Genomic DNA, 12,632 nt, shown 5'->3' with positions numbered 1-12,632 from the left:
ACTAGCACACCTAGCGTTAGAAGGCATCTTCTGCCTGCAGTTAAGTGGGCAGCATGCTATATAGTGTGAGTGCGAATAGAAAGCCCGTGTGGAACGCTACCACAACGCATCGCTTGTTGAGCAGACAAACGTACCACTTTTTGATTCACCGATTTGTTTGAACTTCCCCTTCTGTTATGTGATGCTGGGTTATCCATTAAACTAAATCAGTGAATTTGTTGTCGTGAATGATGTGATTGATGATTAAGATTTAGAACAGAAAAAGGGTTGAGCTAAGGATTGAACTCGCGACCTTCTACTTGGAAAGCGGAAACGGTAACCACCCAAGTAACAATTCAGTAACCATTTGGCATCCACTCTAATTAATGATGGTTTTAAAACGGCAATTTTTGTTTTAAAAAACTTTTATAATCCGGCAAGAAAGTCAAAAACTGTCTTGTTTTAAAAATAAATTTAAAATTGTTCTCAATCCCTCCTTAAAACTGTTCTGTAATTCAAGCATAAACGTCAATAGCAAATGTTTATTAATGTCTTGATAAAATACTTCATAAACGTGTTCTTTTATTATAAAAGCAGCCATAGAAACATTGGGTTTTGCATTAGGGCAAAAAGCATTTATTGCTGCTTTTTAGGCTTTTTAAAGTGCATCATAAACTCACCAATTCCTCTGTTTACAAATTGAGCTTAAAAGATGGTTCCTCATCGTTAATAAAAGCCAAATTTATGACAAGTAAATTTCGAAGGATAGACGAAATAGAATGACAAATTCAAGTCGATTTCAGAAAAATTAACTTCTTTAGAAGAACCAGCACACCATCAATGCCTGACCATCTGGCGGAGAAGAGTAAAGTTAGCGTGGCCCCCAAATTCATAAAACATTGTCGAAAGTTTAAAAGCATACCAGCCTTCTCCAGATCGTTCGAATAGATGGCAGTCGAAATAACAACCGACAGCAAACCACTGAAACTGTTAGTTAGCGGAGATAAGCGGGTTTCCGATCCAGCGATTTTATTCGGCGAAAGAATCAAATCTTCGAAAATTGCATTCAAGCGTATATCCCTGCGTCGTTGGATGGTGCACTTCTGAAACCATCCGGAAGAAGGGGATCTTTTTCGGGAACGATTGCGCTTTCAGCTGTTCGAAATGCGAAATGTTGTAAAACAGTTTCGCAAACTATCTGACTAACTGCTCACAATCCATCGGGAGGAAACCGCCTGGAAGAACCCTGGATCCCACAGCGCAACTATCGAAAGATAAACAAACTTTGACGTTTAACTTTTTGTAGGCAACTTTGCCTTCATAAAAGCTGCCATAAATCTGAATGGGTTAGGATCAAGCAAAATGACTTTGGATAAATACAATTCAGCCTGCAAGTTTTCTTCATAAAAGCCATTTTAAAACCTTATGAATTTGTTAACGATTTCTTGAAAGCAAAACAACTTTTTCGCAAATGACCCATGAAAATTAACTTTTATGCCACCGCCATGTTACAATTAGTTTGCTTGTTTTTTACAATCTTCGATTTTCAATCAATATTTCCTTGGATACAACTCTACTCTACTGATTTCGTCTTGCTGTTAGACTAAACCAGTGTTGTGGAATAATGAATCTAATACGTCGTTTATAAAGCATTTACAAAGCATGCAATTAAAACATGGACGCATAGTGGTATAAGAGCTATTTTACTGACTGTATTCACCTTTATACAGCAATAGTGTAAAGCAATGCAATGAAATTTAATAAGTAAAGGAGCTACAAAACATTTATAAGACGTCTAATGGATTATTTTATTAAATCAATTGAAAACAGTCGATTTAAAGCGTCAATGTATGTGCAAATTACACTTATTCAGTTTGTTATAAGATCAAACTTCTGGTTCTGAATCAGAAAGACAGTCAACGTTTATAAAGCTTTTAATAAGTCAATTGATCATATCAAAGCAACCGGCGGAATAAAGGCGCATCTACCGATCTCAATGAGCTTTTTTCAGCACATAATTCGACATCCTGTTTTATTCTGCATTGTACACTGTCATACAGCATTTATTCAATGTGTATGCTTATTTGTGACTTTGAATTGTTTGTTGGGAAAATTTACCATTCTTTTTCTCATGAGCTGTTCTTTTAGAATAATAGTATTGATCTTCTTTAACTACGGGCCTCCCTTAGCTCAGTAGGTAAAGGCGCAGCTACAAAGCAAGACCATGCTGGAGGTGGCTGGGTTCGATTCCCGGTTCGGTCTAGGAATTTGTCGGGTTGGAAAATTTCTCGACTTCCCTGGGCATAGAAGTATGATTGGACTTGCCACACAATCACATCAATGCAAAAATGGTACAGGCATCGAAAGCTCTCAATTAATAACTGTGGAAGTGCATCTAGAACACTAAGTTGAGAACATGCAATAAGCTAATATGCGATATGCAATAAGCTTGAAATGCGAATAAGAAGAAGAACTACGAACGAACTAAATCCCATGAATTTATTATTTTCAGATGTGATTGATATCACACCCAAGGACGTAGTCTGTTTTTGGTGTTGAGCATTAAGCCATTGAACGACATGGCATTATGCTTATCGAATGTGGTTAGATTGTTCGGGTTCCTCCACAATGCCAATAATCTTTATACATTACTACCAGAATCATAAGAATATCATCAGGTCTAGGAATTTACTTTCTCTATTTTAATTATCTATCTTGAAATATTTATATAGGCTCAGTCGTGTGTGACACTTTGCGGAGCCAAAAATTAGTTATGTTTGAATTTACATTTTAAACAGTAGTAGTTCTAGGCTAGTATTGGGTACCAATTACTCGTGGTGGGCTCGAAGTTAATGGGTAACAATTTCGATTGGAAGGAGCTAGGTAGGAAACTGGTTTCTGAAGCCTCCTTCAGATACTACTCTCGGACGGTTGACCAAATCCTGGCTGGGCAGGGGCAAGTAACACAGAAATAGGAGGATAATAAGACTGGGACACCAATGGCTGGAAATTGTTTGGAAAGGAGGGGATGATCACATCAAACTCTAACATCAGACAAACAAAAAAAAAATCGTAGATCGCCTGCATGTAGGGACGATCACGGGTTCCCAATACATCTCTTACTTCACGGAAGGGTTGTCTACCTCGGGCCATTAGGGTATTCAACAGTCGTGCTCTGGAGGCGTCATTACCCGAGCAATACGATGCGTGATCGATGTCATCATAACCGGTTCTGGGCCTACATATATTGCTGTCAACGAGATTTATTCTGTAGAGAGGTGCCTCTAGCGAGTAGTGGTTGGACATAAGTCTTGACATAACGCGAATGAAGCCCCGACTTACATCCAGACCTTTGGTTCACGCTCTCGAAGAAACGTTTGGAATAATGGGATGTAACCACCGCCCAAGAGAATTAGTTGTCCAATCGCCAACTTAAAAGAGAACTCTGACGTACTAATGGGAAAAATTCATCATGTGAAATTCTTCTATCATAAATCTCGCCTTTTTGTGCGCCCACCTTTGCGAGAGAGTCTGCCTTCTCATTGCCTGGTATTGAGCAATGTGAGGGGACCCATACAATGGTAATCATATATGATCTCTCGACCAGCAAACTCATCTGCACCTTTGAAAGGAAATGAGATGAGTGCCTAACTTGTTTCATCGACCGAATAGCCTCAATCGAACTGAGACTATCCGAGGGGGGCATGTTAGAAATCATCCCCAATGCGAAGTTGATCGCTGCTAGCTCAGCAACATAAATGGAGCAAGGTTCCTGAAGTTTCCGGAAGGCGGTTGAGTAGTCATTGAAGACACCAAAGCCAGTGGATCCATCAATGCGTGGTCCATCAATGCGTGATCCATCAGTGAAAAATCTTCTATAGCTATTGACTTGTTGGTAATTTTCAGCAAAAATACGGGGAATTGAGATACGGGGAATTGAGATAGGTCGCACGTCTAAAGCTAGATGCTCAATTGGAGCCTTTCTTCGAAGTTTTCAATCACGAGTTTGTTACTGACTCTACATTTAATCAATATTCTTAATGAGAGCACCCAGAAACGGTTTGTCTGATATCTTGGAAATTCATAATTTCTGAATTATTTCTCAATTTTCCAAATTTAAGATTTCAAGGATTCATCGACTCATTTTCCTAGTTAGTTATTTGATTCTTTAAATCATAAAAAAAAAGTTAAGGGTTCTGTCCAAATCACGACCACATTGTTAACGTAAAACTTTGAGATTATGTTTGCTGCTCCATTCAGTACTATAAATATATTATTAATTAATATCAAAATAAATGATTAATAAATTCAACTTCAAAATGAATAATTAATTTTTTTTAAATTAGGTTGTTGAATAGATCCTAAAATTAAGATTTAATTTTTGAAAATAGAAAATGAGTTTTATTCATAGTTAGGTTCCAAACATGTTCACTCAACTTTCGGAAACTTCTAATGTAAAGACATGAAAAAAAACTTTAGAAATCAAAGTGCACGTGACGTCACAAATCTTTATGTTTCAGAACAATGACAGACAAGTGGCTTTCAACTAAAACTATTTAAGTTTTAAGTTAAATCAAAGAAACGAAGCTCGTCTCTGCTTCGAAAAGTGAAAAAAATCGATGTGCTTCAGAGTGTCACCTAGCGGTGGAAAGTACGATTTGTACACGGAAAACTGTTGGTAGCATTATACCAGTTTTAATGACAGGTACAAGTACAGCTTGACTGCTTTAGAGCGGTTTTATAAAAAAATGAAATATTTTCTACCGATACAATTCATTTGTATAAATAGTAACGTGTACGGTAAAGATAACCGGAAATTCCGTCACGGGTCAATTGATTTTACTCTAGATTTGTATGTAAAACATAACGTCGGACAAAATGCGCTGCACGTTCATCTAGATAAAATGGATAACTAGCAGATTTTTAGCGATGGGCTCAATCTTAGATCCATAGGCCAACATTAAAGCCATTTCCCTTATGTTCCAAAAAGCTGATGGTATCTTGGATTTGTGGATAAAATTAATACCATGCTGGAGATGGTTGGAAAACTTCTCGACTTCCTTGGGAATAGGGTATGATTGTGCTTGCAACACAATATACGAAAGCAAAAATGGTGCAGGCTATGAAAGCTATCCATTAACAGCAGTGGAAGTGCTTAAAGAATACTAAGTTGAGGGGGTTAGAGGCAAAGGGGTAAAAGTGATTTTGATCGATTCTCTTCATCGACTTTCTCTTTTGATAATCATGGCCTTACCAACTGATTTTACACTATTTCTGCTACATTGTTTGATAAAGAGGTTTTCAACTGTCATGCAGGATAGCAACCGCATCAAGGAATATGTTTGCCGCAGAGTTATTAACGAAAAACAACGTCGGCGAAGAGAATCAATTAAAATCACTTACCTTTAATCCCCTCTGTTGAGAGCAAGCGTAAAGTTTCTAGTTGGGGCATAATAGCCAAAGAAGAAAAATAAGAAGATTAAATTATTTTGGTTTAATTATTACTCAATTAGAATATCGAATGAATCCTGAAATTAATAGATAAATGCAGATAGAACCTCTTAAACCTTTAATCTAGTGGACATATCTAAACATCTAAACATTTGTGCATAAACACAAAAAAACTAGTTTTTTGCGCTTTAAAGCAACAGTTCGTATTAAGCAGGATGAACTGTTAAGCTAACGGTCATGTCAAAACGTAATCAGAAATTATACCATTTTATACCAAATTGAACTGACATAAACGAACACGCTAAGAATAAAATTATTAGAGGAAGAAAAAATCGGTGTTGATTTTTCAATCGTCAGAGTAAACACTTTCTGGATCAGCATTTGCCTGAAGTTGCTGTTCCTTTCTTTGGTTAAATTCAACCTGTGCTCAATTAAAAATCTATAAAATTTTAAACGCATTTGTAGTCTCACTGAAAATCGATCAATACCACCGATTTATCCCAGAAATTTAACTCTTTCTGTAAAAAGTGTAGTCCTGAGAAGGACCGTTGTCCGATGCAAAAATGAGCTTCGGTAGGACATCTAATCTAATCTAATCTAACACCAACACAGCCAGTTCATGAAAGCATCCTGGAAAATCATAGATATACCTCCATCCTTTTTCTTGTCTATTTGGTATATTTTATACATCAGAGATGCGCAAAATATATCAAAACGGCCAGGCCTACTGTACATCATTTAAGGGGCAAGATGATTCAGAAACATCGGGCCTGATTAAATCAAAGATTTAAACACGATGCTTCAGAATCCAATAAATGGATGAAACCTGGACATCTCGTACCGTACGTTCCGTTGTTATAAATGATTGGTCGTTGGGAGCATCTAATCTAAAAAGGATAAATGATGCTCCATTTCAGTGCTGATAAAAATCCTTTCTTCTACACTCAATTTAGCTGAAAATGAAGAAAATCTTAACAGATAGACCAACTACCTGCATGAATTTGAATTTTGATATAAACAAATTCCCTTGATCTAGGCAACCTCTGAGTATCAAAAATAACATTTGTTTTTCTTCATTCGTGGCTGGATTCTCATTATCGCCTCTGTTGTTGTAAATATTGATATTCGTCTTCATCTTGGTCGGGATGATATTGAGGATCAAATGCAAAATGATTATTCTCATTTTAAACAATTATAGCGCTGAAGAACGTGGTTTTTAGACATAAGTAGACGGCAAATTATTGCCTCAAGCTGAACTGATGATAATATCAATGAATTAGGCAGTGTGGTCGACAGTATTCAAAATAATCATTTTGCCCAACATGTCGTTGATTATTTTGCTTTTGAGGATAACTTCTGATTTTGACAATTTTGGGTTTGATAATCGAGCACTGGTGAATATCAACAAACGCGTATTCGTTGATGTATAATAAACTCATTTGTTCATTTCGCTCGTTTCGTAACTACGAAGATTTTCAAAACAAACGCAATTCATCGACAGTGGGTTGAAGCGATACTCCTTGCATGTGATGGTAAATGATAAAAACAGACACTGCTCCATTTTCCTCGAGTGGTTGGGGCATGAGCACTAGCTCTTGTCTTAGCCCTATATGGCTTAGGGTTATAGCGCCATTACTCGCTTCCTGACAAGAAAATGTGTATAAACTAAAAAAAAACGGGTATCTAATCAATCTACAGGAGAAGTTCGCTAAAACTCACAATGACTCGCGAACTTTTTCTTTTGTGTGCCTATATTTACCGTAGCTAGGGATAGGAGAGGAAATGTTGATGTAGTACTTACTCAACGAGAGGCCACCGAATTAGTGACACCCTCATAAGTACTACAATATTAGGTCAGGATACGCCTCAACCAGGCGATACAACCAAAAGCATATGATTGTTTTTTTTTTTAGGAATTTGATAATAAACCCACGATCTTATGCACAGTAAGCAAACCCAGCAGCCGCTAAGCTAGCCGAGTTCCTCAATTTGTTTTCTTAGTACTGTATTAGTGAAATTTATATGGAACATAATGTTACGAGCTAAATAAATAAAAAGGAAGGATCTCACCCGAATAATCCTTGAAGCTTCCGAATAAAGTTCAGAAAAGTCTCTTGGATCTTGATTTTGGAAAACCACAACTCGTTGCCAGCCCTCGGAAAGAGATGCATCAAATGCAACAGTCCAGCATCTATCGGTATCACTATAAGCTTGCTGGATTCACACCATCGTGATCATCTTGGGATCTTCGTTGCCCATCAGCTAAGACAGCTCCCAACAAACACCGCTCCTGGATCTTCCTTTTTCACTTATCATCCGCCATGGTCTGATCTATTTCGATCCCGTCCATGAGATTTTGAACAATTGAACAATCGGAAGTTTGTTAACATGATTAAAATGGTTAAAATCACCAAATGAAAATCAGCAGCAAAATTAAAAACGTGTCAACTTTCCAGCGCGACCTACTTCGATCCAAAAAAATGAGCATCGCCAAAATGAGCTTCGGTACGACTTAACTTAAAGCTCATCCCACACCAGCCCGATATCATCCGGTTGACTCTCCACAAAAAGAGAGATAAATATGAGAGCGAGATAAATATGAAATACCGCCAGTTGGATCGGAGGATATAGTTTAATGTAAAAGCAGCTCGTTGAAGAGGTGTATCTCCTTCCGCCCCATTGCTGGTTGTCAAGGTGATCACACCGTCCGCTGCGAGGAAAAAGTTTCTGAACGACGGCAGAGTGCTTCCCACGCCGTCCGTAGCGGAAATATTGTATGTATAACTTTTCAGGTTCAAGCAGAACGATGTGCAACCAAGTGGTACTCGATTATGACGACTGGGTTTGGGGAAAACGTTTATTTCATGGAAACAGAGATAAAATTATCATTTGTACATTCTCCTAAGTTTATTTTTTGGAAAATAGAAAAGTTTTTATTTTAGCATATTCGTGGAGTTATTTCCGATCGATTGGTGTATTTGGATTTTAATTTCATTTATAAATGGTAAAGTTACAAGCGTTCAAAACCTAACACTATTTTTCCCGAGGGGTGCGACACATCTAAATCTCGATTTTAAATGGTCGAAAAATCTCACACTAGCGAATCAACCTACGAAAAATCTTTTTCCATCTCTCGCATCTAAACCCATCGACTCGCAGCGCTCTCGACCTTTTTGCAGGAAATCTTCAAAATCATAATCAATCGTGTTTCTATCTATTAGGCGCGAGTGCATCTCACAACAGTAAAGCAAAAAATTTCCTGCATCTTAGATAGAGTCGCCTCCCTCGATTTTGCCACACTTCTTTTAATTTGCACCCCAGTAAAGTCCACAATGACGTAGTTTTACGTTAAAAATATTCACGGGTTTTGAACAGCTTCAAAAGCTTGGACTTAAAAAGTTATCAAAACTGGAAGACTTGCGAATATTTGTAGATTGAGGCTACCCATGAACTTAATAGATAGTTTTAATAGATTTTTCGACTGGTACGTATGGAGATTTCTAGAGTAATCCCGTTAGGGAGAAATGCAAAACTAACTGTTTGGATTACCCTAGACTGAGAAAACCATATAAAATAAATCTAAATAGATGCAAGATGATTGTTTAAAGTTTCAACAACTGTTAAAAAAAAATCATTCCATCGATTGTCTACATAGTATGTGAACAACACCACTATGCTAACAATGGATTTCATAATTCTTCATTTGTTTTCTGTTAATATATTAATCGGGTAAATGGCCCCTCAGATATCCCTATCGACATCTATCGAACCAGCATATATCAGAAGCTAGATGTTCAAGAAGGCTCTGATAAAGACAATGCAAGCTGAATCTCCAGATCCAAGTTTGAAGTTGCAGAACGTATATGAAAAATATACTTAACAGCATGAGCTTTTATGTTTAACGTCCATTATGCCTATCTTATATAATGCTTAACGTCCATTAAGTCTATCGTCCGTATGCCTACCGCATTTATGCCTAATGGGGTGGACTCGTAGAATATAATCATTAAATGTACTCTCTCCACTATTTTCAAATTGGAAACATTGGTTCCATTTTGTAGCTTGGAGCATTACATTTGATTCGTATAGAGTGGTGTTGTTGGTCAAATTGCCGGAAACAGTGAGATATAGGAAACATTTAAGTTCAGCAATCTTGGTAAAAATTTAGTTGTAGTTTGTGACAGGTATAATCAAATCGTATAAGCTCAGCAAACTTCGTAGAAGTGGACGCAACATTCCAGCAATACGCAGCAACTTTCCACTTTAGGGAACTTCATAGAGACTCAGGTATAAGTTGAATGGGAAGAAGTTCAGGGACCTTTATTAGTTTAATTAAAGAAACTTTGTAGAATTCTGAGAAGTTCTTAGTTCTATTATTTGATTTCCATGCGTTTTCAAAACGATTTCAATAAAGTTCACTAAATATTTTTTGAAAAATCAAAGGCTTATTAACTATTATGATGAAGATCAGAAACACTTCTTCACAGATTTTCAAATGATTTCAAAACTAATACATATCTTCAAAACGAACGAACGAATTAAAATTGAACTTTTCAAAAATCATAAATCAATCTTGTACCTACGTTCAGTGCTTCATAACCCTGACCCATCCGTCCCATTCCAGCAAGATAGAATACGTGAGACGAAACAACAAAAACGTTATGGTAGCCCGCAGCAAATGCTGCAAAGGCTACGTCCGCAACAAGAACAAATGTAACCCGGTATGTTCGACGCCATGCGAAAACTCCAAATGTACGGAACCGAACTTTTGCACCTGCGACGATGGCTTCGAACGGTTGTCAAACTTCCGGTAATGTGCTGCTTTTAGATCGTCCAAAAATTGAACATAATGGAATTTTCGTTTCAGATGCATCCCACACTGCGAGGGATGTGACAATGGATTCTGCATCAAACCGGGCTACTGTCAGTGTTATTCCGGGTTCTACCACGCGGAGAACGGTAGCTGCTTGCCGGAATGTAACAACTGCGGTGGAGAAGGGTACTGCCTGGAACCGAACGTTTGTCTCTGTCCGGAAGGCTATCAAATGCAAACCGTGAACGGTAAGCGAAGGTGCGAACCGATTTGTGAGGATGAGTGTCCCAACGGGAGATGCGTGGGTCCGAACGATTGCAGCTGTGACGAAGGATTTTCGAAGAACGATTCGGGGAATTGCATCGCTGAGAGAGTGAGTACGACAACTCCGGAACCGTGCGAGCTGGGTTATGAGGAGACGAATGGAACGTGCGTTCCGATTTGCGAGGAACAGTGTGTGAATGGAGATTGCACTGCTCCGAATGAGTGCGAATGCTACGATGATTACTCGAACGAGAACTCTACGGCGTATCATCTGTGTCAGCCGGTATGCTCCAACGGATGCCAGAATGGCAACTGTATCGCTCCGGGAAAATGTATCTGTCACAAAGGTTACGGGAAGATAGCGGATGAGTGCATTCCACTGTGTGAGAAGTGTTCGCTAGGGCACTGCGTTCGTCCGGAGGAGTGCGTCTGCGATCGAGGCTACGATCTTATCGACGGGGATTGCGTTCCGATATGCGAGGAGGAATGCAAGAATGCGAAGTGTACAGGGCCAAATTCATGCACTTGTTTGCCGGGATACAACTACACGGACATCAACTCATTGTTCGAGTGCTTGCCGGTTTGCGAAGATGACTGCGAAAATGGAGAATGCGTTGCGCCGAATACGTGTGAGTGCATTCTGGGGTACATCAAGGATGACGATGTCTGCGTGCATCCAATGGAACTGTGTCGGTCGAGATGCATACACGGGCACTGCGACAAGAATGCCAGATGCAACTGCAACCGAGGCTACATTATGAATGCGATCGGACTTTGCGAGAAGACATGCCCGGATGGCTGCATCAACGGGGATTGCGTTGGAGGTGAGTGTCTGTGCTACGAGAACTACAGACTATCGCTGGGGAACGCTTCGCTGTGTGAACCTACCTGCGAAGAAGACTACGACTACGAAAGTGGTTGTGTGAATGGAAGGTGCGTAGAGCCGAACGTTTGCCAATGCGATGATGGGTACGACTTCGTAGATGGGAGCCGGACCAAGTGTCAATCGGTGGAGGAAATTCGGGCAGAGAAGGAACGGCAGCTGAAAGAGAAGAAGTGTGCCAAGTGGTGTAGCAATGGAGAATGTGAGCAGGGGTACTGTCAGTGCACGATGGGTTATATCAATCCGGAAGGAGAGAACCATCGATGCGTAGCGTTGTGTGAACCGGCTTGTAGGAACGGCACGTGTGTTCTGCCAAATCGATGCGAGTGCGCTCAAGGCTACGAATTTTACAATGGAAGTGCTCACATTTGCCTGCGTGAGGAGGATGTGAAGCGGTTCCGGATGCAGTTGAAACAGAATTATTGTGAGGAGAACTGCCACAATGGGAACTGTGAAGAAGGCAAGTGCTTCTGCAATTTGGGTTTTCGACCTTCGGTGAATGACGAGTTCAACTGTCAGCCGTATTGTGAGAAGCCTTGTCTCAACGGAGTCTGTGCCGGAGGCAATCGATGCCGATGCTTCGAGGGTTATGGTAATCTAATTGATCCAAGCAAGTGCGATCCGGTCTGTGAGCCGGAGTGTTTGAATGGACAGTGTGTTGGTCCGAACGAGTGCAGGTGTAACATTGGGTATGGGTTCGAGGAGGGAAGCTTGCACCGATGTGAAAGTGAGTCATCCAAAATGGAGGCTATTGTTAAAGAAAGACAAAAGGCATGTAAGGCCAAGTGTACCAATGGTATGTGCGTGGATGGAGTTTGCAAGTGCGTGGAAGGGTACTTCAACGTCGATAAAACGAAGATGACATGCGAACCGTGGTGCACTGAGGGATGTCCCAATGGACAGTGTACAGCTCCGGGAGAGTGCACATGTGACGCAGGATATGAACTTACTTCGGAACATGGGTGTAAGGCAACCTGTACGCAAGACTGCATCAACAGTTTCTGCGGTGCTCCGGGAAGGTGTGACTGCTTCCCAGGGTACAAGCGAACGGAGGATGTCAACATGTGTGAACCGGACTGTGGCGAAGAAGGCTGCCTCCATGGACACTGCGTGGTTCCGGGAGTTTGCGAGTGCTTCGCTGGATACCAGCAAAACGAGGAAGGCGACATCCAGTGTCAGTTGATTCCGGAGATCATCTATAAGGTTGATAGCCATAGGTAAGAGCTCAAAGCGGTTTGAACT

The 12,632-nt window shown here is 39.9% G+C and overlaps 1 protein-coding gene across 1 annotated transcript in view; it reads left to right on the top strand.

Annotated features, from left to right (window-relative positions):
- The window catches only part of LOC135702337 (uncharacterized), a 39,627-nt gene that overhangs the window by 26,412 nt on the left and 583 nt on the right, over window positions 1-12,632 (top strand). Inside the window, exons 7-8 of the mRNA XM_065223365.1 lie at window positions 10,055-10,240; window positions 10,298-12,607. Of these exons, the coding sequence (XP_065079437.1) occupies window positions 10,055-10,240; window positions 10,298-12,607 (2,496 nt within the window). The remainder of the gene's footprint in view (window positions 1-10,054; window positions 10,241-10,297; window positions 12,608-12,632) is intronic.

The sequence above is a fragment of the Ochlerotatus camptorhynchus genome, unplaced genomic scaffold (genome assembly GCF_037179485.1).
Source record: "Ochlerotatus camptorhynchus isolate MF236.1 unplaced genomic scaffold, CSIRO-AGI_Acam_v1.1 ptg000017l, whole genome shotgun sequence".
Lineage (NCBI taxonomy): Eukaryota > Metazoa > Arthropoda > Insecta > Diptera > Culicidae > Ochlerotatus > Ochlerotatus camptorhynchus.
Note: the sequence above shows the minus strand (reverse complement) of the source record. Positions and strands in the feature narration are given on the sequence as shown.